Below are 25,289 nucleotides of genomic sequence, written 5' to 3'. Positions count from 1 at the left end.
CGCAGAGCTTTGTGTGTGTTGGTCCGTTATACTTCCGGGTGGCAATGTTGTGAGCTTCTTAGCTAGCCAAGCACATCCTCTATAAATAGCGCAATATCGACTTAACGCACTCCTAAGTGCTTTAAAAGGTAACGTAACAGTTACACCTAATATGTAAGACGAGACATGTAAGACGATATTACAACTATTTTTTTTTTCCCAACAGACACAACACTGTTAAATTTCCTTGTCATTTTGTATCTTACCATCTTGGGAAAGAGAATATGAGATGATTTTTAACCCGGATTGTTTTGTTGTTGTTGTTGTTCTTGTTGTTTTTTAGGTCCTTCAAAATATAGTACAGGAAAGGAGTAATAATGAGGGGGATGACGAAATACAAATCAATTCATTTCTGCACCTGAAAATAAACATTTTATTTTTTTTTTTTTTGGTTTTATTTTTGTTTCTCTGTTTGTTTATTTGTTTGTTTTTTGGGATTTTTTTATTTGGGGGGGGGGGTATATTGTATTGTTTTGTTCTGTTTGTTCTATTTGTCTTTGATTTTGGTGTTTATATTTTTTTTAGGGGGAAGGGGCTGTAATTATTTTTGTAACTATTTGGGGGGGGGGGGGGGGGGGGGTTATTTTGTTTTGTTGGTACCTCTGTTTTTTTTTTTTTCGGAGATTTTTGTTTGTTTTATTACGTGTTCCTCGAAAGTGTTTGAGAACGTTTAAGCGCGTTTATTATTATTTTGTGTGTTTTGATTTTCACAACAGAAAAGAAGAGGAAGAGGAGAGGAGAAAAGCTGAGGAAGAGGAAGAGAAGAGGAAAGCAGAGGAGGAAGCCAAGAAAGTCCAGGAGGCTGAAAAGGAGAAACAGAATGCACAAGAGTAAGAACTTTCTTTTAAAATTTTATTTTCGTTTGGTTTTTTTTGTTTTTGTTTTTTTTTGTTTTTTTTGTTTCTTTGATTTTGATTGGGGGTTTTTTTTTTGTTTTGTTTTGTTGTTTTGTGTTTGTTTTTTGTTTTTTGTTTTTTTTGTTTTTGGGGGGGGGGTGGGGGGGGGGGGGGGGGTTCGTTTTTTGTTGGGGGTTTTTTGTTGGGGGTTTTTTGTTGTTTTTTGGGGACACTTGGGTTTGTTTTTTTGTTTTTTGTTTTTTCATTGGTTTTTTTTTTGGGGGGGGGGGGGGGGGGGTGTTACTTTTTTGTTAACTTTAATTTATGTATTTTTTATTAGGTTGGTAGGGTTCTTTTTTTGTTGGGTTTTTTTTTTACTTAGAGCATGAATTCATGGAATTTGCGCGCTATACAAGTGATTTGTTATTATTGTTATTGTTATTATTATTTTTATTTGTTTTTTATTTTCTGGTATTGTTTGTGGATTTTTTGAGGGGTTTTGGTTGGGGTTTTTTCATTTTGTTTTTGTTTTGTTTTTTGTTTTGTTTTGTTTTTTGTTTTTTATTGTTTTTTTTGTTTTCTTTTAATTTAAGGCAAGGGAGGGTTATTTGGGTTTTTTTTTGTAGTTTTTTTTTTTTTTAGATAACCTTTCTTAAAACTTTTCAATCTGTTTTTGTTATCATTTCAGACTACAGATCAGAGCTGCTTTGAACCAACAGACCACCCTTCAGTTCAGACAGTACGCTGAGCAACAATATCCCGACAATAAGGAAATGGTAATTTCCATTCGGTTGAGAGTTTGTTTATTTACTTACCTTTGAAGTTGTAATTTTTTTTTTATTTGGGGGGGGGGGGGGTTGATTTTGTTGTGTTTTGTTTTTTGTTTTTTTTTGATTTGTTTTTTTTTTTTGGTTGTATTTTTTTGGGGGAGGGGTGTTTTGTGTGGGTTTTTTTGTTTTGTTTTGTTTTTGGGGGGGGGGGGGGGTGCTATTTTTATTGGAATCAAGAATTGGCATGTAAAAAAAAATATAGATAATTTAGATAAAGGATTACTGAATATAAGGTAATATAAGGGACGGATAGCTCAGTTGGTAGAGCACTCGTTTCACATCCAAAGAGATTGCCCTGTATTGATCCTGGGTACAGGCAATATTGTTTTATCTTAACCCCTATCCATTCTACAATTGGAAAACCTTGATGATTCCTGTTGACATAAATGAAAAATAATTCAAAAACTTAGGCGCTGCTAAGTTAAAGAAGAAATCATTTTTTTAAAGTCAACTTTGAAACTTATGAGGTCTGCTGTTTAAATGTGCGTATTCTTTTTGTTATATTTATTTATTTATCTTTTTTTATCCACTTCAGCAAGATGATTTGATAAAGCAACTCCAAGACCAACATTTTCAGCAGTACATGCAGCAAGTTTACCAACAACAGATGATTCAACAACAACAGCGGCAACAGCAACAGCAATCTCAGACGATAGAAGGGGCAGAATCGACGACAACACCAAACGGGGACGTGCCTACAGCCAATGGAGATGGAGGAGATCTCAACACAGTCCCTGTACCGCTGGGACCCGATGATGAAGGTAAGGAAGGGCTCACTTGTCTTGCCTTTTACGGATTTAATTGGTGTGCCCAGATTGGCAAAATTTAGATTGTTTACTCCAGTTTTAGAATTTTTGACCATAACTTTGAAGGATAATTGATGAAATTATTTTCATATTTGTAAGAAATGGGACATTTGGCCTGGTGGATTAGAGAAGAATAATTCTAAAGCATTTTAAAAGGATAAACAGTACCTACTGTGCTCTTTGTGCCAGAAATTAGGATACTGGATAACTTTTCAGTTTTCAACCCAGTGAAACTGAACTAAATCCCACCACAGTTCTTCAAAATAAAAACATGTCTTTTTTTGTGATAAAGTATTATAAAAATGACCTTTTGATATAGTTACTGATATTTGGATGGTTTAGATATGGCCAAATTTAGAATTAAAAAAAAAAAAAGATTTACACCAGTGGATTTCCAAATTCAAATTACAGTATCTTAACTACAGCAGTTTAAATTTTAACTCAATATAGATTTATTTTTAATAAATTTTAAAATCTCAGATTTTGTGAGGGATATTTTGATTCGTTGCTTGTACTGGTTAAAAATGTGATTTGATTATGAAAGATCATAAAACGTTTCTATAATGTATCATAAGAGCAACAGATTTTATCCAAAATGTTTCTTGCTAGTAAACTACCGTTCAGTTTGTCTGTATGGGAGAATTGATACCTTTGAAAAAGTGCACAAATACATACCAGTTTTAAGGGGACTATCTGGAAAATGTTTTGTCAAATATTGAGCTATGACCACTGCATTGAAACAAGGTCGGGTCTTCGAGGTTTCTAATCATTGAGGTTTTATGAGATGGATCCTGAAACCAGATTATTGTTTCTCTCAAGCATCTTTTTCACAAAGTTTCCGTTTAACCCCCTCCTTACCACCCATAGGAAAATCGTCACATTTGTTGGGATGCAGCCAACATTTTTGTCATTCTAGTTTCTTTCGTACATCATAATATTTGAACAAAAATGTTTGCTATAGTTAAAGAACTCGTTAAGCAAAAAAAAAAACATATGTATAGCAAGAACTAACAGATTTTGTGTTTGAGTGAAATAAATCTATTTTTGTATAGGTATGTATGGCCAGTAAGGAGAGAATTAAGGCTTACTTTGAATTCAAGCTGTGATTTTGAAATACTGATTATTTTACTAAAAGAACCAATCACACCACTGCTATTCTAAACCCAATAACAGAGAATTAAATGACGCCAACTTCCTTCATTCTTATATAATAAAAATTGTGTATTTCCTTACACATCAGGTACAACTTCATTCATTCTTATATAATAAAAATTGTGTATTTCCTTACACACCAGGTACAACTTCCTTCATTCTTATATAATAAAAATTGTGTATTTCCTTACACATCAGGTACAACTTCATTCATTCTTATATAATAAAAATTGTGTATTTCCTTACACACCAGGTACACCTTCATTCATTCTTATATAATAAAAATTGTGTATTTCCTTACACATGAGGTACAACTTCATTCATTCTTATATAATAAAATTTGTGTATTTCCTTACACATCAGGTACAACTTCATTCATTCTTATATAATAATAATTGTGTATTTCCTTACACATCTGGTACAACTTCATTCATTCCTTATAATAAAAATTGTGTATTTCCTTACACATCAGGTACAACTTTCTTCATTCTTATATAATAAAAATTGTGTATTTCCTTACACATCAGGTACAACTTCCTTCATTCTTATATAATAAAAATTGTGTATTTCCTTACACATCAGGTACAACTTCATTCATTCTTATATAATAAAAATTGTGTATTTCCTAACACATCAGGTACAACTTCATACATTCTTATATAATAAAAATTGTGTATTTCCTTACACATCAGGTACAATCGTCCCCCATTTGCCCAACTCCATTCCGGCTTCTATGTGGACCAGAAAGGACCTGAAGACATTCAAAGACGGTTTGCGTAACTGTAAAGAGAATGTCATTCGTATTGCCTCTCTGGCCACTGCCACGGTGAGCAGTCTGGCTGTTCTGAAAAAAAAAAAGAAGAAGAAAAAAAAGCTTCTATTTGATATATCACATATCATCAGTGTTTAGTGTTGAGAATATTCTATGGCGATGTGACTCCCGCTTTTGGTCATTTCTAGTGATTTGTCTTCATCTGATCAGTCTTTCCTATATGTTATGTGGTACCAAAGCTGCTACAAGCAGTGGACTGTAAAAAATGTATGAACAAAAATGAATTTTACGGCTTTGAAAAAAAAAAGAATTAAATAATAAGTACCCAACACGGAACGTTTTGGGCTCAAAACCCTTCTTCACCCAATAACGAGAACAGTGTAAATATTAACACACCACTTAAAAAGTATTTGACACATCTCGTCGGCTTTGGTATTTTGTTTCTTTTTCGAAGCTGATTATTTTCATTCTTGTTTTTTATTTACTTACATTTTATGTTAGAATAGTGTTAGTTTGACTTGTGCCGATATTATGTGAAGTAAATATTATGTTCAAACAAAACTCAATATCCAATAGTCTTTGGCACGCACGATATTATGTGAAGTAAATATTATGTTCAAGCAAGTGTCCATATCCAATTTTATTTTTTTGGATTAATTAGGAGTATGACCATTCATTAACTGTTATTCTGATAACTTTGAAAAAAGAAAATGTTAGTTCCAGTTATTCAGTTTTATTTCTAGTATACATTTTTTCTCCTCATTTCCTCAATTTTTCTTATTATTTTGCTTGTCCCTCGATTCACCAAAATTTTAAAAAAATAATAATTGCACATTATTTGTTCTCAATCATTTTCCCTTCAATGTTTAGTTATTATTTTATGCTTTGGGTTTTTGTTGTTTTTTTGGGGTTTTTTTGTTTGTTTTTTTGTTTTTTTCTCTTTCAATCCATTACTTCGCGTCATTGTCTTACATCACGTCATATTTTTCTGTCTTCAATTGTGACCCATCTTCGCCTCTGAACCAAATTGTATCATTGTGATTTATATACTAAAAATTGAATTTATAGACAAAACTCTGAGATATGTATTGAGTTGATGTGGGGAGAATGAATTTGTTTTATTTAAAGGGTGAAAAACAAATATATAAATATATATGAAGAGCGCAGGGTAAAGATAGGGAGTCTCATTTTTAATTTTTTCAAAAAATTATTTTTTTCATAATTCGATTCAAAATTCGAAGATATGAATAAACATTTTTTTCTTACTTAATATTTTACAATAGAGAATTCCACTGTTTGAAAAAAAAAGAAACAATATTCAGATTGAATGTAAGTTTCAATTTACTTAATGAAGACAAATATTATGGGCGTTTCAGATTTACCCTTTGTCAACAAAACAGGATGATTGAAACTCTTAAAAACGAATAAGAGATGAGAGGATTGCATGGCTGGCGAAGGAGAATAAACAAACATTGATGGGACTTTTAATTCAACTTCTGTTATTTATTCCTTCGAGCTTCAAGCTGTAATATTTGCACTATTTAAAGATACAGCCAACATCGATGCCTCTGAAAATAATATAGTTTTAGATATAAATATAAATACATGTTCCCTGCCGCCTCTAAAATCAGAAAGTTACTCTGCCCTTTCTTCCCCTGTGTTATTCATATATCTCACCATTTTAACTGTAAAATTTCCTTTATTTTTCGTATTCGTTTTACTCTAACATAAAAATATCATTTTGGTGAGGTGGGTCACAATTATTTTTTTTCCATCCAAATTTCCAAATCTTTGTTTTCTATCATTTGATGTTATTTGTTTATTTTGCTTAATTTATACTCTTCTGTTTTCTTTTTGATTGATCACCTTTTGGTTTGTATTTTGTTTTGTTTTTGTTTATTTTTCTTATTTATAAATAAGTCTATGATGTCATCAACTGACTTCTACTCCAGTTCTGGGCTTTTATTTTCCGAGTTTGTTACCTACTGGGTCAAAACGGTAATATTTCACGATGGTTTTTTTTACGCTGACAGTTATTAGATTTATAATCAAAGAACACGTGGCGTGGGTTTAGTTAATGACTTAAGTTGTGTAACTTGTAGAAAACTTGCAATTTGATCGTTTGTTTTGAAACTTTCAATTCTCTTATTTTCTATATCTGGTTCACAATGACGTATACGAATTGAGTCAGTGGGTCACATTTCCTATAACTTGATACAAGGAAAGCCATCTCAGACACGTAAATTGTATTAATAATTGTGATTTACATCTCTTTTCTTCTCAACTAAGTGTTGCATTTTTTTTTTAGGGGGGGGGGGGGGGGGGGGGGCGGGGCTGTACTACTTTGTTGTTCTTGGGATTTTTTGGGTTTTTAAAATATTTTTGTATTCATTGTTGTTTTGTTTTTTTGTTGTTTTTTTTTTTTTTTTGGGGGGGGGGGGGTTCCGTGTTTTTATTTTTTTGGGATTTTTTTTTTTGTGGGGGGGGAGGTTTTCTTTTTATTTTTATTGTTTTCTTTTTACGTTTTTACTTTAATTTTTCCAATTGTTAGTATTTAGTCTCATTTTGTTTGTCTTTTTTTTTTGTTGTTTTCTTCTCTTAATTTCCAGTCGTTTTTAGTTTCATTTTTTTTCCCTTAATTTCCAGTCGTGCATATACATACGTTCTCTTGTAAATACAACCCTATTCATCTACAAATAGTAAAATGACAGTGTAGAATATAGCATTTTAAAAAAAATTAAAAGTAGGTAAAACCAAAAACCGCAAGGACTTCCATCTAAATAAAAAAGATTAGAGAAATCAGATATTTTGTTTGTTGAGATGTTTGTTTTGTGCCTATTTCTCTCTTCTTTTTTTTCCACACCAGAATGAGAGTAGACTTAGTGTAGGGTGGGTGTTGTTTGACTGATATGCTTTACATGGTTTCGTCTTCCCATCCATGAATGTTAATATGATTTGGTGTTGTTTTTCTGCCCTTTCCCCCCCCCCTCACCACCACCACGCCCCTCTCTCTCTCTCTCTCTTTCTTTCTCCGACACCCTCTCAATGTCATTGTCGTCGTCGTCGTCATCGTCATGCACCGGCTTTGTCTACTTCCCTTCAATTCCAACCAATTGATGCCTGTCACCTTTTGGACTGGATTTGAATTGAAAACTCTATCCTGGCACTGAAAACAATTTGACGACTACATCTGCAACACAACTGTGTTATGGCCATTGATTGATTGATTGATTGACACCTTTCCACGCGTGTCACAGTGCCTCTAGCTGCAGCCTCCATGTGGACTCGGAAAGACATCGACGAATTCAAAAAGCAAGCAAAAATAAAAATAGGTTCTGGGGAGACGGTTACAGTAAGTGTAATGTGTTGTCTTTGTTCCCGATGCCCTTGAACTTGTGCTCTCGGTTGTCCAATGCAACAAAGTAGTAGGTGCAGTAGTAGTAGTATGTAGGTGTGATTGCAGTAAGTGTATCTAAGGAATTTGATGGGGGAGGTTTGAAAATGTTAAAGCTATTATTTGTTGATTTTTGACAACAAAAATAGAGCATATTAAAATCATTGCTTTTTTTTTTTTTTTAATTTGTTTTTTTTATAGCAAGTATTGCTATGTCACATACTGCTTTGGGGGTCCTGATAGCTCAGTTGATAGAGCACTTGCCTCACCACAAAGGGTGAATAATTGCTATGCCAATAAGTGCTTTGGGCGTCCTGATAGCTCAGTTGATAGAGCACTTGCCTCACCACAAAGGGTGAATAATTGCTATGCCACTTAATGCTTTGGGCGTCCTGATAGAGCACTTGCTTCACAACAAAGGGTGAATAATTGCTATGCCACTTAATGCTTTGGGGGTCCTGATAGAGCACTTGCTTCACCACAAAGGGTGAATAATTGCTATGCCACTTAATGCTTTGGGGGGTCCTGATAGAGCACTTGCTTCACCACAAAGGGTGAATAATTGCTATGCCACTTAATGCTTTGGGGGTCCTGATAGAGCACTTGCTTCACCGCAAAGGGACGGCCATGGTTGACCCTGGATGAAGTTGATATTATTTTCTGACACACAGACACACCCCTATCCTATCCACACCCAGCAATGATTGGGTAGCTGGTTCTGTTAGATCTGATAGAAAGTACTTGCTCCATGGCTCTTATGACTACTTAATGCTCTACAAAATTTAGTTCTCCTGGTGAGAATGTACCATTGTCATTATCCTATAGGATAAGAGCAATTGCACTTTTTGTGATCGTACAATGTTTTTAGACTGAGTTAAGTAGAATAGCAGTGAAGGAATTTTTTTCTTATCAGCTACAACCAAGAAGGGGAGAGGGTTAAAAGAAAGACTGAAATAAAGTTGACACTGCCAAACAAAACGATACAAGGTATATTTAATTATCTGAGTCCTATATGTGCGGCTATGTGGTCTAGTGGTATGACACTCGCTTTCGGATAGGAAGGTCGTGGGTTTGAGCCCTGCTCGGCGCATAGTTGAGTCCTTGGAGAAGACTCTTTACGCACATTCTCTCACCCTACTTAGGTGTAAAATGAGTGCCTGGCCGTTAACAACGTTGTCTTTGTCCGAAAAATTGTAATATCGCCAAACAGGCACAATGTTCCATCCTACATGTTAAATGTCGCTGTTGATCAGGGACCCCTTGTAAAGCGCTTTGAGCACATTTAGTGGATATTGGGCTATATTAAAAAGCTCAATTTTTTTTTTTTAAATTTTATATCAATATTTTGATAAACGATATTGTTGATGTCATTTCAAAAACCCTTTAGATTTAGAGCAATCTGAGTGTAAAAAATAAAAGGTCACCCTTTTAGAATGTCATTCTAGAACAAGGACCTATCAGTCAAAACACATAAATCCAATGCATCAAAATACAGATTTACGGCAAAGATACAAGTAACAAAATCAACCGCTGCCTCATAGCAAGGAGATCCCCAAAGTTTACATCCATCTGTAGTAGAACTTTATATAGGGAATGAGATTAGCGGAAGAGTAGCGTCCCTTGATTGGACGTCACCCATAGTCTGTGACGTCACCGGCGGAAAAGTTATTAGAGAGAGAGAGAACGTCATGTTGGTTGTGCGCTTGCGTCTCTCTTCCTCGCATCCGCGAGGACGAGAAACGCATGTGCACAACCAACATGACGTTCTCTCTCTCTCTCTAATAACTTTTCCGCCGGTGACGTCACAGACTATGGGTGACGTCCAATCAAGGGACGCTACTCTTCCACCAATCTCATTCCCTTTAGAGTTGTGATTTGCAATCTTAATAAAGTATGAAATATACTCGGTGTAAAAGGGGAAAAAATAATGAAAAGGCAATTTTTTTGCCACTATTTATTTTCATTTCCTGTATATAGTACTTTTGTCATTTAGTTTGTTTAGTGTATTGCAATTAAAGTAGATGTAAACATGCTATGTTTTTACATACTGTTTGTATCTTTAGAGTGTATCTTGATATATATATGGTTTTCCTGTATTTCTTAAACTCGGTATGTTGTTTTCCTTAGTATTTTAAAACCTATAACTTATTTATTTAATATTTTCAATACAGGTTCTGAAAGTCATTGATTATATTTTGACCTCTTTCTTTATTTTCCAAAGCAGATAAATAAATATTATCATTTTAAAAGCTAATTAGCAATTAATTTTTGATATAATTTAGAATTTCCCGTTTTTGAAAAAAGATTAAATATCAACAGACCTTCCCAATCACAAGCAGAAGGTTTCATATCTTGTCTTATGGTTAAAAAAGGCTAATAGGATTAAAGTTATAAGAATATATTAATACAAGGTTGTTTTGTTTTTTTTTTGTATTTGATAGATGGAATGAATTTCTGTTGATGAATTTCAAATTTGCACTGTAATATAATAATTTAATATACAGAGATAACATCAGAGCATTCTTTTGATTTAAATTATCTTAAGTCTGTGAATTATGCATAATTTAAAAAATAGCTCCCAATACAGGAAGGACTCAATAAATTGTAATGACCGATGTTAAATCCTTTGTCCTATGACTGCAGATTTCACTATAAATTCCCTTTTTGACATCTGCTTCACTCCAACATAATGGTGGTGGGTCATATTTAAGCAGTTGTGCTGATTTGTTTGAAATAATGAAAAGAAAAGGTCTTTATTGAAATTGGTCTGTGTATATTGGAATTATGGCGATGAAGACAGATTTTTAGATGGAGAGGTTGTAGTGAATTTTTATCACAAAGGACAGCTAAGCACACTACAAAAAATTGAAGTTCTTTAAAAAATAATTGATTGTTGTTATTATTATTATTATTATTATTATTATTATTATTATTATTATTATTATTATTATTATTATTATTATTATTATTATTATTATTATTATTATTATTATTATAAATAATGTGCAGAAAGGTGTCCTAAAGAAATATTCCTCAAAAACCATAAGGTGTAGTATATAAGAGACAATAAGAATTGCTTGTAACCCTTTGAGTTTGATACTGGTCTATCACAAAGTATTCTCCATCCGCTCTAACAAAACTCATCCACACATCATGATCAGTGGCCACAGGGAATTAGAGCTCAACCGGTTGTTGGTTCAGATAAGCAAATAAGCAAAATAGATACAAGCAGATTTGACTCTGGAATTATCTAGTTTTCAATTATCGTCATTTATACATTTGAATGTTCTTTTCAAGACTGATACAGTTGGTCATTTGTTTTACAACTGTTATTATCTAGATTTCATTTATCATCGTTTATAGTTTTTAATGTTCTGTTCAAGACTGATACAGTTGGTCATTACATCTGGTATTATCTAGATTTCGTTTATCATCGTTTATAGTTTTTAATGTTCTGTTCAAGACTGATACAGTTGGTCATTACATCTGGTATTATCTAGATTTCGTTTATCATCGTTTATATTTTTTAATGTTCTGTTCAAGATTGATGCAGTTGGTCATTTTTTAAAGGACCCACTATGTTCTTTTTAATTCATTTCTGTCCTTTTCCTTGCCAGGTGAGAGTTCCAACCCATGAAGATGGTACGTGTCTGTTCTGGGAGTTTGCCACAGACTACTACGATATAGGATTTGGAGTGTACTTTGAGTGGACTATCTCCCAATCCAACACAGTCAGTGTTCACGTCAGCGAGTCGAGTGATGAAGACGAGGAGGAAGAAGAAGCCAATAAACAAGGTACGCTAAGCGTTCATGCTCCTGCGAATGTTCATACAGTGCTGATGGTTTTCCTCGGATCCACGGAAATCCGTGATTTTGGAGTCCAGAGGAGGAATTTCCTCCTTTTAAAATGTGCTAGCAATGAGAGAGTTGATGTGTGGTGGAACACACAGGTGCAGTTTCCCACTCTCCAGAAGTTAGCTAGAGTATCAATGATAGTCTATCATCTCAATTGCTCTAAAAGTGGGGTTTGGTGCAGTAGAAATGGGGCTTAAAGGCAATCGTTCCAGCATTTTCCTACTTTTTCACTTTTTGTCACCATCAGCACTGATTATAGATCTGACTCATTGCCCAAAAACAGTGCTTTATCTCATACTCCAATTCTGAATTGGGAACAAATGAAAAATCACACGAATTTTTTTCAAGCTCAACTTTTATTTTTTAGGCTTGACCTGTGGTTGTTTTTTTTGGTTCTGTGTTCCTTCAGAGCCATTAAGGCCTGTAGAGTCGGGGTTTTAAAATATTTTATTATCCCACCATATACTGTCAACAGTCGTCTTTTCTCATTTTTACCACCCGCTGGTTTCAAGCTTTTGAACAATATTTGGACCTTTAACATAGCGAACATCTGTCCCAATAAGGCTAGGACTGTCCTGATTTGGCAATATGGAGAAAAAGAAAAAATTTCTGGGTGGGGATCCTGACCTCCCATAGCGGGCAGGGAGGTATATACTGTGTCTTCTATTCCCTTATATCTGTGATCCAACATGCTTTCTGTCTTTGTCTTGGAATGAGATTACTTGGTTTTTTCCTGGCCCTCGTCTAAGTCCTGGCTGGGAGGGAAACAGTCAAATGCATAGTTATTGTTTTGGGAGATATTTTTTTCCTTGTAAATCATCTCTCTGTTATGTATTATTATATTTGTTATTTTTAATGTATAATGTAAGCATTTGAGTGTATTCCTCTGTTGGATTTTGTACTTGTGTCCGGATGAGACTTATAGGTGATCTCAAACTAAGTACATTGGTGGTATGCTCTTGGAATCTACATCTGATCCCTATTTGTTCCCAGTTCCCCTATGTCTTACTTTCTCTTGGGTGCTTTAATTGTAATTCTAGAACTTTTTACTATCCCATTTTCTTTCTTTTTACTGGCGCTGATATAACCTAAATGTGTTGCAAGCGCCGAAAAACCCTTAAAAATAAAAACAAACAAACAAACAAAATTTATAAAATGATTAGACTAATTAAATGTAAGCAGACCTGCCAACATGTATGATTTCGTTCGGACCCAAATATGTGGATATGATTCCAAAGGATTTTGTACGATTTTTGTAATATTTTTTTTAAAAATTTCTCAACCGTGAATGACATTGAAAATGATACAATTAATGCCAATGACACGCATGTCGTACATCAACTGTTGACCGTATTTCACACTGATGCATTACATTTAGTACTGCAGTTATCATTTCAGTAAGTTATAGTGAAATTATGCCGGTTTTCACCAATATTTTTCTCATACCTTTTTGAAGATTTGCATAGAATGATGCACCCTAGACTATCAGGAAAATTACCACAACTCCTTTTTCTTTTTCTCTTTTGCACATCGACAATAATACCCAGTCTGACTGAGTCAGTCGCTTTATTTGAAGAAAAAGACACAGAATACCTTCCAACTTACAGACTTTTTGTTTCACGCCTCATCTTTAAAGGTTTTTCACTTTCCATAGTTGAAGTTAAAACACTGAAATACAGACCCACCACATAAACAGTTTTAATCACTATATTCAGCTTTTTTTTAAAGGCCAAAATTGGTCAAATTAGAACTTTTACCTCCAGATTCGGATTTTTTTCACCAAAATTTCAGAGGAAAATCTTTGGAAATGTTGCTGTTTTCTTGTTTGTTTTTTTTTTTAATGCGATCAAACTGAATGACATCACATCATTTTTATGCATGCCACGTCTGTTGGTGAATAATGTATATTATATTATTATTATTATTATTATTATTATTATTATTATTATTATTATTATTATTATTATTATTATTATTATTATTATTATTATTATTATTATTATATATTATTATTAGTATTATTATTATTATTATTATTATTATTATTATTATTATTATTATTATTATTATTATTTTATTTTATTATTATTATATTATTATTATTATTATTATTATTATTTTCCATTATATTTTTATCCATTGTGTAAATTATAGCACGTCGGTACAAAAAAGAATCCTTTTTGGGATGCAATAAAGTATTATTTTTATTATTGATATTATATTATTATTATTATTATTATTATTATTATTATTATTATTATTATTATTATTTATTATTATTATTATTATTATTATTATTATTATTATTATTATTATTATTATTATTATTATTATTATTATTATTATTATTATTATTATTATTATTATTATTATTATTGTATTATTTTATTATTATTATTATTATTATTATTATTATTATTATTATTATTATTATTATTATTATTATTATTATTATTATTATTATTATTATTATTATTATTAATTATTATTATTATTATTATTATTATTATTATTATTATTATTATTATTATTTATTATTATTGTTATTATTAGTATTTTGTGGCATTTTAAAATGACATTTCATGGGAAATCATACCTTTTATGTTAAAACCAAAGTGTACTTATATGTGGGTCTGATAACCCAAATTATTACGGGCTCCTGGTTGTAATGGGAATATTCTCAAACTGGCACGAAAGATTGGCCATTACAATAGTGTTAAATTACGTCCTGTTTTCAGACCTGCAAATATTTGCTCCTGGATTGAAACAGATTTCGTCCATTAAATTCAGATTTTGCTTTTTCCAAAAATATACAGATTTTAAAAATTTTTTTGCTGCTGTTGGTAAGTCTGATAATAATTTTGCTTTGTTTTGTTTTTTATTTATTTTTTATTTTATTTTTTAAAAATAAATTTTTAAAAAATAATTTTTTACTTGTTTTTATCGCATCAGAGGAGAAACCAGGAGGCGATGTGGAGAAAGGACCCTCCAAAAAAGTTGACAACCGCCCCCCTACAGATGAAATCATTCCTGTATATCGACGGGACTGCCACGAAGAGGTGCATTGTGGGAGTCACACTTACCCCGGCCAGGGCGTTTACCTTCTCAAGTTTGACAACTCTTATTCTTTATGGCGGTCCAAGACTTTATACTACAGGGTCTACTATTCTAGATAGGGGGAACTCGTTTTGTCTCCAAAAAAAACTTTTAAAAAATTTGATATTTAAAAAAAAAAAAAAAGAAAAAGAAACTTTAATATAATTTCTCTAGCCTATAATGAAACAGTTCAAATGTATTCATTTCATGTGATTAAATGAAAGTTTTTATTGCTGGTCCTCTATTTTATCCACCCCCTTTCCTTTCGCGTCACATGGAAATTGATTTGAATTGAGTCCTGCCCTTTCTCGCCATAAGTTTGGCATGTTAGACGGTGTAAATTTTCATTTCTAAAAAAAAAATATGGAGTTATAATTTATTTATTTTCATTACTATTCCATGTTCTTGTTATTATTATTATTATTATTATTATTATTATTATTATTATTATTATTATTATTATTATTATTATTATTATTATTATTATGACAATTATTATTATTATTATTATTATTATTATTATGACAATTATTATTAACATCATCTCTATCATTATCACTATCATCATATTCATCGTATTCTGTACAAATCTAAGATACAAAAAAAAAAAATTCATAATCAGCCACTGTTTGATGGCCAAGGTAATCCAACTTTTTCTGTTTTGATATCATTGCTATGGTGTGAGGATGACAGATTGTTCTAAATAGGGAATCGTTGCAGAAAAACTGATGTGGGTTTCTGAAATATACTGTATATCCTTAGATGAATATATAGCTGCCAGCTGTAAAAACTTATGTACAAAATAGAATGTAACGGCTTCAAAATGAATAAAAAATAATAACAGAATACTAAACACGAAACACTTCTGGTTCAGAACTCTTCCTTAGGCACAGATGAAAACAGTTGAAACGGTAATACACATATTTCTTAATAAATATTGATTTTTTTTTGTAATTCATATTTGAAGGACGATTTTTTAGGTCAAAATTTTGAAATTGTGTTGTTTTGTTTTTTTTTTCAGAGTACAGCAGAATAATAGTTTTGTCGTATCCAATGCCAAGAACTTTTAATTGTTTTGGTTATTAACTGAAGAAGGGGTTTGAACCTGAAACGTTCCATTATTTTAGTATTTTTATATTCTGTACATTTGCGAGGGGAAATTGTTCATTTTTAAAGTCAACTGTAGCGACTACTATTTTTATCTCCCGAAAATTACAAATTTCTAGGTTTTCAATTAGGCAGGTGTGCATTGAAGCCGATTTTGAGTATCTCGTTCACCCTGACTAAATGCTGGGTCGATACAGTAGGTGGCATATTAACTCTTGTAACATTAACATTCTCTTCTATAATTTATTATATTTATCAATGCAAATCTATTTGGGACCCCCATATGAAGGCCATTTGCGTGAGAGGTGTTAAGTGTGTGTGTGTGTGTCGTTACCATAGCCATTAATTATTATGCCAGCTCATTAAGTAAAAGGCTTATTCATAAATCTATCTTTGGTATATTTCTCCGTTTTCCTTATTCATGTGATATAACTGTTTCTTCTCTGTTCCTTAATGGTTGATGCGATCACTTCAATGATGAATAATAATGACAGTAATGTTAGTGTGAAATTCATTAAGAGCTATTCTGTGATGAAGCTTTGTGAGGTTGTTTATAGTAAGAAATGTGAGGTTGTTTACAGTAGAACATGGAATTTGTTTTTTTTAAATTATCATAAGTATTCATTTTAAAATTATTTTCTTTTTATTTGAACATAAAGTTTGAGAGGAGAAAGAGATGCTACATGTTATTTTGTTTTAATGTTTGTTTGTTTGTTTTTTCATATGAAGTATGTATAGTAAAATAACAGTTTAGATGTCATATAGTTATTTTGTTGCGTGTTGTTAGAAATCTTTTGGCTTTGTATTAATAATGACCATCTCATGTGAAAATAATATTTATTATGACTCCCCCACCATCTTTCTTCTTTGCCCTATTAAAAAGCCGGTCAGATAAATAGTAACATCTGACCGATTGCTGGTGCGCAAACAAATAATTTTGGTGTTATATTCCATTCAATTTTACCATTTTGTATTCTTACATTTTCTTAGAAATGAGAATAAATGTTACAATGCGATTTCTAAAAGAAGTCGGTAACTTATTGACCTTGAGGAAGGACCTTGTAGACTTATGTCTTTCCACTCTTATGTCACTGTAATTCCTGGTGTCAGTCAATAATTGTATAATATCAATTAAAGATGGATAATGAAGTAAAAGTAAATGTTTCAGTTACAAATGACATAATCGGTCGGATTTTGAAAAGGTTTGAACTGAGATATTGACAAGTTTAGTTAGAAGGTCAGTTTTTTATCAAAAATGAGTTTTTGTCATAAATGATTAAATCAACCATTTTTGTACATCTTCAGGAAATATCAAAATCTTGATTTCACTTCTAAATATTTTTTACAGCTAGTCAAATTGAAAAAGTATGAAATTTGAGGAGTTGCTGGATACCTTTCCCATACATCTGACCATAACTTCATGAAAAATCACCCGATTTACTTCAAATAAAGATTAAAATGCTCTAGTGAGCATATTGTTTCAGAAAATGGAAAAAGAATGCAAATCCAAAATTTTCACCTTCCGACTGATTATGTCATGCACTGACACAAATATGATCTTAGATATTCTGTATAGAAATGGCAAAATTCAGTGGGATGTTAAATTTTACATGAAATGTTTGGATAAAATATGGAAAATATTATTGTACTCTTATCAGTTTAAATCTTGAAACTGATTCCAACCGAAAGCAATCAATGATGACTTATTGATTCAAGTAATCGAGAGATAAAAATGCCATTGATCAGAAAATCTGCTGAATTTTTCCTTCACCAAAATAAAGAGATAGAGCTCGCCATTGGATGGATATGGTTATATCAAGAATGGAAAAGTAATTAATAGTTGATAGGGAAGTTTGTCAAGTTAGACGATGCCCAGTCATGATTGATACAAAACTGCTTACCTTTTCAACCCTTCAATTAAAAGTGTTTAACTCTCTCCCTACTTACAATTTTCAAATTTTTACTGACATGTCATTATGACAGAACAAATTGAAACTCAAAACTCAAAACAAACAAAAAGCAAGAAGTTCCATGGTATACATGATTTTGTTGAGCAAAACAAGCTTTTAAAAACAGTGTTGAGTTCTTGTAAGATTTTTCTTCAAATCTTGTGATTTATAAAACAAATCCGAATAAGAAAAATGTTGTTTGAATCGTAACGAAAGTGATGATTTTCGTACTGTTGGTAAGGAAAGTGTTTACGGTTACTGTCTGAACATTCATTCATTGACTGTGTTTGCATCTTGGAAAGGAGGGGGGATGGGATTATTGTAAGCAGTGACAAACAATAGCACACAATGCTTCTTTATTTATTTTAGAATACTAGAATGACTCACTTTTTTTTTACTATTTTTTTTGGTCTCCTTTGCCCATATGATTGAACTTACTTATTTACTTACAAACAACATTTAGAGATTAGTCATGATAGATGATTTAATTTTGGTTCGGTTTCAAAGATATTATTTTTTTCTACCGTGTAAATTAATTAGTGAAAACAAAAATTTATAATGTTATTGATGTTATATTATTATTATTATCATTATTATTATTATTATTATTATTATTATTATTATTATTATTATTATTATTAATTTATCCAAATTTTGATTCATTCATTTGTTTATGTAACATTGTGTAAAACATCAATGCCATCGTCTATCCTGCGTGCTCGCAGACACAGCTGAAAACCACTTTGACTAGATGTGTAGAGGATGACACATGCGTTGTAGCATGTTGATTTCATCACAGCTGTAAAGAATGCAAAAACAAAACAAAAACAATTTTAAAAAATATGACGCTGATCTGTTCCTAATACAGATTAATTTACATGTACAGGTTTTTTAATTTTTAGCCAAAACTGGCTAAGTTTGAATTTTTTTCTTCTTGAACCATATTTTTTAGCCCAAGATGTTGGGTAATTTTAGTGACAAATATTTGAATATGCAACCAAATTAAATTGCATTGCATCCATTTAAAATTATTTCAAAGTGATAAACAGCACCTTCAAAATAAGAACAACCCTAGTTAAAACTCTCTTTTCGACTTCCAGTCTTCTGCATATCACAGTTGTAAAGAAGTACAACATGACGCTGTGCTGACAGAGACACCATACACACTTTCTGATTTATCAGTTTCATTTCTCTCAACCTGTGTAAACTTCCCCTCTCATTGAAAAATGTTATATGGTCATCTAGTCATCGTAAATGTTTATCAAAGTAATTGATAGATATATACAGAGTATCATAATCCTTGCTGACAAACACACACCGGACTCATTATTTCTTTGTTTTGGATTACTTGGTTTTGCCTTGGTCCTGGCTGTAGTGCTTGGCTGGGAGGGAAACAGTCAAATGCATAGTTATTGTTTTGGGAGATCATATTTTTTTCTGGTAAATCATCTCTCTGTTATGTATTATTATGTTTGTTATTTTGAATGTATAATGGAAGCATTTGAGTGTATTCCTCTTACTCTTAGTGGGATCTTGTGCTGCTGTATGGCTGAGGTATTTAGGTGATCTCCGACTAAGTACACTGATAGTAATAGTGTGCTCTTGGAATCTACATCTATTCCCTATTTGAACCACTCCCCTTTGTCTTACTTTTTTCCTCAAGTCCTTTTTTATCGTACATCTAGAATCTTTTCACTATCCAATTTTCTTCCGTTTTACTGGCGCTGATATGACCTAAATGTGTTGCAAGCGCCGTGAAACCCTTAAAAACAAAAACAAACAAATCTCTCACTCTAGAAAAGTTCATGATTACACATAGTTTTGTCTGTTGGTCCGTTATACATTCGGATTTTGTGAACTTCTTAGCCAAGCGCATACTATCTATAGTGGAAAAGCAAACAAAATAATTATGAAGAAGGTAGTACCATAAAACTGTAGAGAGAAACGTGCAAGAAAAGAAACCTCTTTAAATCGCTATGGATAATGTTAGGGTGGTTCCATGGAAGTGATATCTAGACCTTTTTTCTTTTTTAACTTACTCTTGAAATACAATAGGGTGTCCCAGAACTCGGACAACATGTAGATTTTTATAAAAATACGTAAGAGTAACAATATATCATTAATATTAATTTATAATAATTTGATAATTTGGGTTCCTATATGTTCCAGATATGGATGAAAAAATAATCAATGATACAAGAAAGTTTAATTGGTTTTTATGTTTGGAAAAAATGGGGCAACATACCGTTATATAGCTGAATAATTCAACCATATGTGACCCTTCTCCTCAAAACGGTATTAAGTCGGGTTTGTTAAAATGTTGAAAATTGAATTCATAGCCAGAAATATCAGACTTGTGTTGAATTTATGTTTTATTGAGGAGAATGGATACCATATTTTAGGGTGCTAATGCCAACAATTGATATTTTTGACCAGTTTAACATTAAATTCGGCTTTTAAACATATTGTTTGTTCCGACATAATACCGTTTTGAGATGATGGGTCACATATTGATCCTGAGACAAAAGCCACTGCGCTATGAGACAAAACCCACTCCGCTATACTACTGTCTGCCTTTTGATTAACCGTTTCCAAGAAATAGTTTTATAAAGAGAATCGATGCATGTATCAGTTCAGAAGATGAACAATTGGAGCATCTGTTATGATTATTAATGAAAATTGCGATTCATGTGTATTATCATAAGAATCTACATGGTGGCGATTTCTGGGACCCCCTGTATAATATAGCACCATATCTCATGTCAGTACATTTCATGTTGCTTTTGTTTTATTGGAGAGGGATTTCGTAGCATTTGATATTATATTCTGACTCGTCTTTTCCGTCCCTCTTCAGTGTAATGTTTAACCCTATCTGTGACGGGTTGATTTAAATAGATTTCCAGTACTGTACATATCTGCAGTCTTTTATAAAAATAATTGTAAATTGACATGTTTCCGCATAATATAGTTTGTGTATTATTCATTTTTTAAAAAATAAAATGCCTGCACCAATAGTGAATGTAAATCACCTTTGAAATAAGTGAGGGAAGAAAAGAAAAGCAATATATCTGGTCTATTTTTATTTTGTTTTTGTTTCCTAAGCTTTATTACTCATAATATTACCTCTGAATTGGTATATTTCTTTTCTTTTTTTTTTTTTTTGTTTGTTTGTTTTGTTTTGTTGCTTTAACTTATTACTCATATTAGCTCTGAATTTTCAAGCCTGTAACACTGCACAAGGCCTACACGTAGACGAAATGTCACATTTGCCTTGGGGCACTGAAGCTGCGACAGTATTGGATTGGATTGGGAGTAAGAGTAGAATAGTGTATGGATGTAGTTCATATCCAAATATCCAAGATGAATTTGACCTCCTTACCAACCATAGTAAAATCGTCACATTCATTATGATACAGCCAACATTTTTCTCATTCTGATTTCTTTTGTACATCACAAAATTTCAAGAAAAATGTTTGTTATAGTTACAAAAAATTTAATTCGAGCTCATTTTGCTGGGGAAAAAAATGATACATAGCAAGAACTTAATGCTTTTTGTTTGAGACAAAAAGAATCTATTTTTTTTTGGTGGGTGGGTGAAGTTTTGGGAATTTGCCTGATGATGACTGGCAAAGGAGATAACCTTCTCAGTCATACGTTGTTCTTTTACGTTCTTTTACGCCATCAATCATTAAATCATACACTTCACCTTTTTGATGACGTATACACAGGATTGTGATATTGAATGTTAAATCCTATCATTCTCATCAAACAACACTACAGTGATATGTTCTGATGTTATATATCTAGAGTTTGCATGCCTTTGTATTAATGCACTGGAAATGAAACACTTTAAGAGATACTGAAAATCTTAAAAATTAAAGAAGATATTTATATTGTAAAATATCCTGTAATGCCAATAATGAGGACTTACTCAAATTGTATGGGGGATAAAAACTTTTAAAGAGACAATTAAAAATTTAAAATTGAAAAACAAAAAAAACATATTTTTTTTTTTAATTTCCAAAAATGGATAAAATGGGCGACTTCACATGAGTTGGGAAGGAAACACATCAAGAGTTTTTGAAAAACAAAACATTTTTGAAATTATGTTTTAAATTACCAATATGGAAAATAAGAGAGACTCAAACCTAAATGTGGTTTTTTTTTAGATCTACATTTACTATTACAGATAAATTACCGATAACATCGTTGAATATCTCGAACTGGGTGTGCTTCCCGACTCTCCATAGTGGGCAGGGAGGTACTTTCTGTGTCTTCTATACCCCTATACCTGTTTTCCAATTGCTTTCTGTCTTTGTCTTTGGATGAGATTACTTAGTTTTGTCCTGGCCCTGGCTGGGAGGGAATCAGTCGAATGTATATGGTTTTGGGAGATGATATTTTTTTCGTTGTAAATCATATCTCTGTTATTTATTGTTATTTTTTAATTTTTATCTTAGGATTTGTACACATTTGAGTGTTTTTCTCTAGGTGGGATCTTTTATGCTGGTGTCTGGGTGAGACTTTTAGGCGATCTCAAACTAAGTACTTTGATAGTGTGCTCTTGGAATCTACATCTGATCCCTATTTGTTCCCAGTTCCCCTTTGTCTTACTTTTTCTTGGGTGCTGTAGTTGTAATTCTAGAATTTGACTTTGCCATTTCCTTCCTTTTTACTGGTGCTGATATAACCTGGATGTGTTGCAAGCGCCGTAAAACCATTGAAAACAAACAAACAAAACAATATTATCTTTACAGGGCAACAAAAATAGTTAATGGGAAGATGTACATAATACTTTCCTTTTTCCTACAAAACTTATGCTGCCATGTGGTCTTGTGGTATGACACTCACTTTCGGATGAAGGTCCTGGGTTCAAGCCTTTCTCGGCGCATTGTTGAGTCCTTGGAAAAGGCTTTTTACTTACATTCTCTCACCGTACTCAGGTGTAAAATGAGTACCTGGCAGTTTACAGCGTTGTCTCTGTCCAAAAAAATTGTAATATCGCCAAACAGGCATCATGTGATGTCCTACATGTTAAGTGTTGAGGTTGGTCAGGGACCTCTTGTAAAGCGCTTTGAGCGCGTTATATGGATATTGCGCTCTATAAAATCTCAACTTTAAAACTTATGGGTTCAATATTTGTTGGGTTTTAATTTTTGGTTTATACCTAGCTGCCATGTGGTCTTGTGGTATGACACTCACCCTTGATTTGGAGGGTCTAGGGTTTGAGTCATGCTTTGAGCCGCGTGTAGATGAGTCCTTGGAAAAAGCTCTTTATTCACATTCTCTCACCGTCCTCAGGTGTAAAATGGGTTACCTGTCCTTTAACAGTGTTGTCTCTGTCGGAAAAAAATGGCAATATCGCAAAGCCGCTGTTATGTCTTGTCCTAAAGTGTTGCTGTTGGCTATTGACCTCTTGTAAAGCGCTTGGAGCACGTTTAGTGGATATTGTGCTATACAAATGCTCAAGTTAGATTCCATTCCTAGATTTCGTTTCAAACTTTCAGATATTGAGCTGTCTTTGGCTTTTGTTTCCAGTGGCTTAAAGGGTGAATTAGTAACAAACTCGATATGGTTCATATACATATACATGCATTACATTATTTATACAGCCTGTTTCCATCTTCTATTGTCATTGATAAATCAATAAATGTTTATCTACATTAAAAACAAAGGCTGTTGTTGTTTTCATTTGATGTAAAGTGTAATGAAATTTATTATAGTTTCTTGGTCATTTAGTTTTAAATTAAATGTTTTAGTCCACTGTCTGACCTCCCATAGTGGGCAGGGAGGTACATACTTACTGTGTCTTCTATCCCCGTATATCTGTTTTCCAACTTGCATTCTGTCTTTGTCTTGAAATGGGATTACTTGGTTTTTTCCTGGCCCTAGCTGGGAGGGAAACAGTCAAATGTATAGTTAGTTTTGGGAGATGATATTTTTTTCCTTGTAAATCATCTCTCTGTTATGCACTGTATAATGTTTTGTTTATGTATTATGTATGATTTGTAAGCATTTGAGTGTATTACTCTTAGTGAGGACCTGTGCTTGTGTCTGGATGAGACTTTTAGGTGATCTCAATTTAAGTACTTTGATATTGTGCTCTTGGAATCTACTCCTGTTTCCTATTTGAACCAATTCCCCTTTCGTCTTCAATTTTCTTGGATGCTTTAATTGTAATTCTAGAACTTTTTACTTTCCCATTTTCTTCCTTTTTACCGGCGCTGATATGACCTTAATGTGTTGCAAGTGCTGTAAAACCCTTAAAAACAAACAACAAACAAAGATTGTGTGTTTAATAATTGTTTTGTTTCCTTTATAATCTCATCTCTTGTCCAAGTAAAAATACCTTGAGATCTCTAGAAGTTGATTTATCTGTGTGGGGTCTTCAGATCTCCCAAGGCGGGTGGTTGGATGGGAGCATCACCCTTGAATCATATACCTATGATGTTCGCATGGGTGTACGATCCGATAGTGATGTCGTTTCTTCTTCTCTTTACTAGCCTATCCTGCTTCTTTGGTTTGTGATTGTATTTTTGACAGGGATATTTTTTTTTTCTGTAAATCTTCTGCCTGTTTGTTCTTGGTTATTTATAATTTAGCTTATGATATCTTTAGGTTATGATTTTGATTTACATTTGTACTATTTTTGTTAGATTGCTTGTTTTTTTGTTTCAGCGGTCTCTCATATAGCCTCAATTGTGTTGGAAGAGACCTAAAGCAACAAACAAACAAAAAAGATCTCCCAAGGTGGGCGGAGAAGTCATTTTTGCTGTATCTTCAATCCCCCATATCTGTTTTCGCTTTCGATATTGCTCTCTGTCTTTGTTCTCGTTAGAGACTAATCATTTTATTTTTCTTGGTCCTGGTAGAGGGATCCTTAGCTGGGCGGGAGGCAGTCAAATGTATGGTATATTGACAAATAGTTTTCCTTGTAAACCATCTCTATGTCCTGTAGTGTTATACATAGTTATTGGCTTTGAATAATGTATAATATAGTACTTTGTAAATATTTAAGTGTATCCTTCATAACAGGATCCTTTGCTTGTGCTTGGCTGGGACTTTGAGTGAATGTCAAAACTGGCACATCGGTGAAATACTCGTGAATTTTTCTGCTCCAACCTTTGCCTTACGCTTTCTCTTTTACTGGGTGGGGTTCCTGGCCTCTCATAGTGGGCAGGGAGGCACTTACTGTGTCTTCTTTCCCCTTATATCTGTCTTCCAACTCACTCAATGAGATTACTTGGTTTTGTCCTGACCCTGGCCAGATACTCTAGCTGAGAGGGAAACAGTCAAATGTATAGTTAGTTTTGGGAGATGATATTTTTTTCCTTGTAAATCATCTCTCTGTTATGCATTGTATTGTGTTTTCTTTATATTATATTACGATTTGTAAAACATTTAAGTGTATTCCTCTTAGTGGGGACCTGTGCTTGTGTCTGGATGAGCCTTT

The 25,289-nt window shown here is 32.7% G+C and overlaps 1 protein-coding gene across 2 annotated transcripts in view; it reads left to right on the top strand.

Moving 5' to 3' along the window:
- The window catches only part of LOC144962497 (Golgi resident protein GCP60-like), a 90,238-nt gene extending 66,728 nt beyond the window's left edge, over positions 1-23,510 (top strand). Inside the window, exons 4-9 of one of the 2 annotated variants that reach the window (XM_078895493.1) lie at positions 756-869; positions 1,564-1,651; positions 2,241-2,466; positions 7,693-7,787; positions 11,447-11,624; positions 14,637-23,510. In XM_078895493.1, the coding sequence (XP_078751619.1) occupies positions 756-869; positions 1,564-1,651; positions 2,241-2,466; positions 7,693-7,787; positions 11,447-11,624; positions 14,637-14,860 (925 nt within the window). In that variant the 3' untranslated portion in view covers positions 14,861-23,510. Of the gene's footprint in view, positions 1-755; positions 870-1,563; positions 1,652-2,240; positions 2,467-4,355; positions 4,490-7,692; positions 7,788-11,446; positions 11,625-14,636 lie in introns of both variants that reach the window. The other variant, XM_078895494.1, reaches the window with a different exon arrangement.
- Positions 23,511-25,289: the final 1,779 nt, after the last annotated feature.

This window comes from Berghia stephanieae, chromosome 1, assembly GCF_034508935.2.
Source record: "Berghia stephanieae isolate SIO BIC M18660-M18661 chromosome 1, UCSD_Bste_1.3, whole genome shotgun sequence".
Lineage (NCBI taxonomy): Eukaryota > Metazoa > Mollusca > Gastropoda > Nudibranchia > Aeolidiidae > Berghia > Berghia stephanieae.
This window is presented reverse-complemented; position numbering and strand designations above follow the sequence as displayed.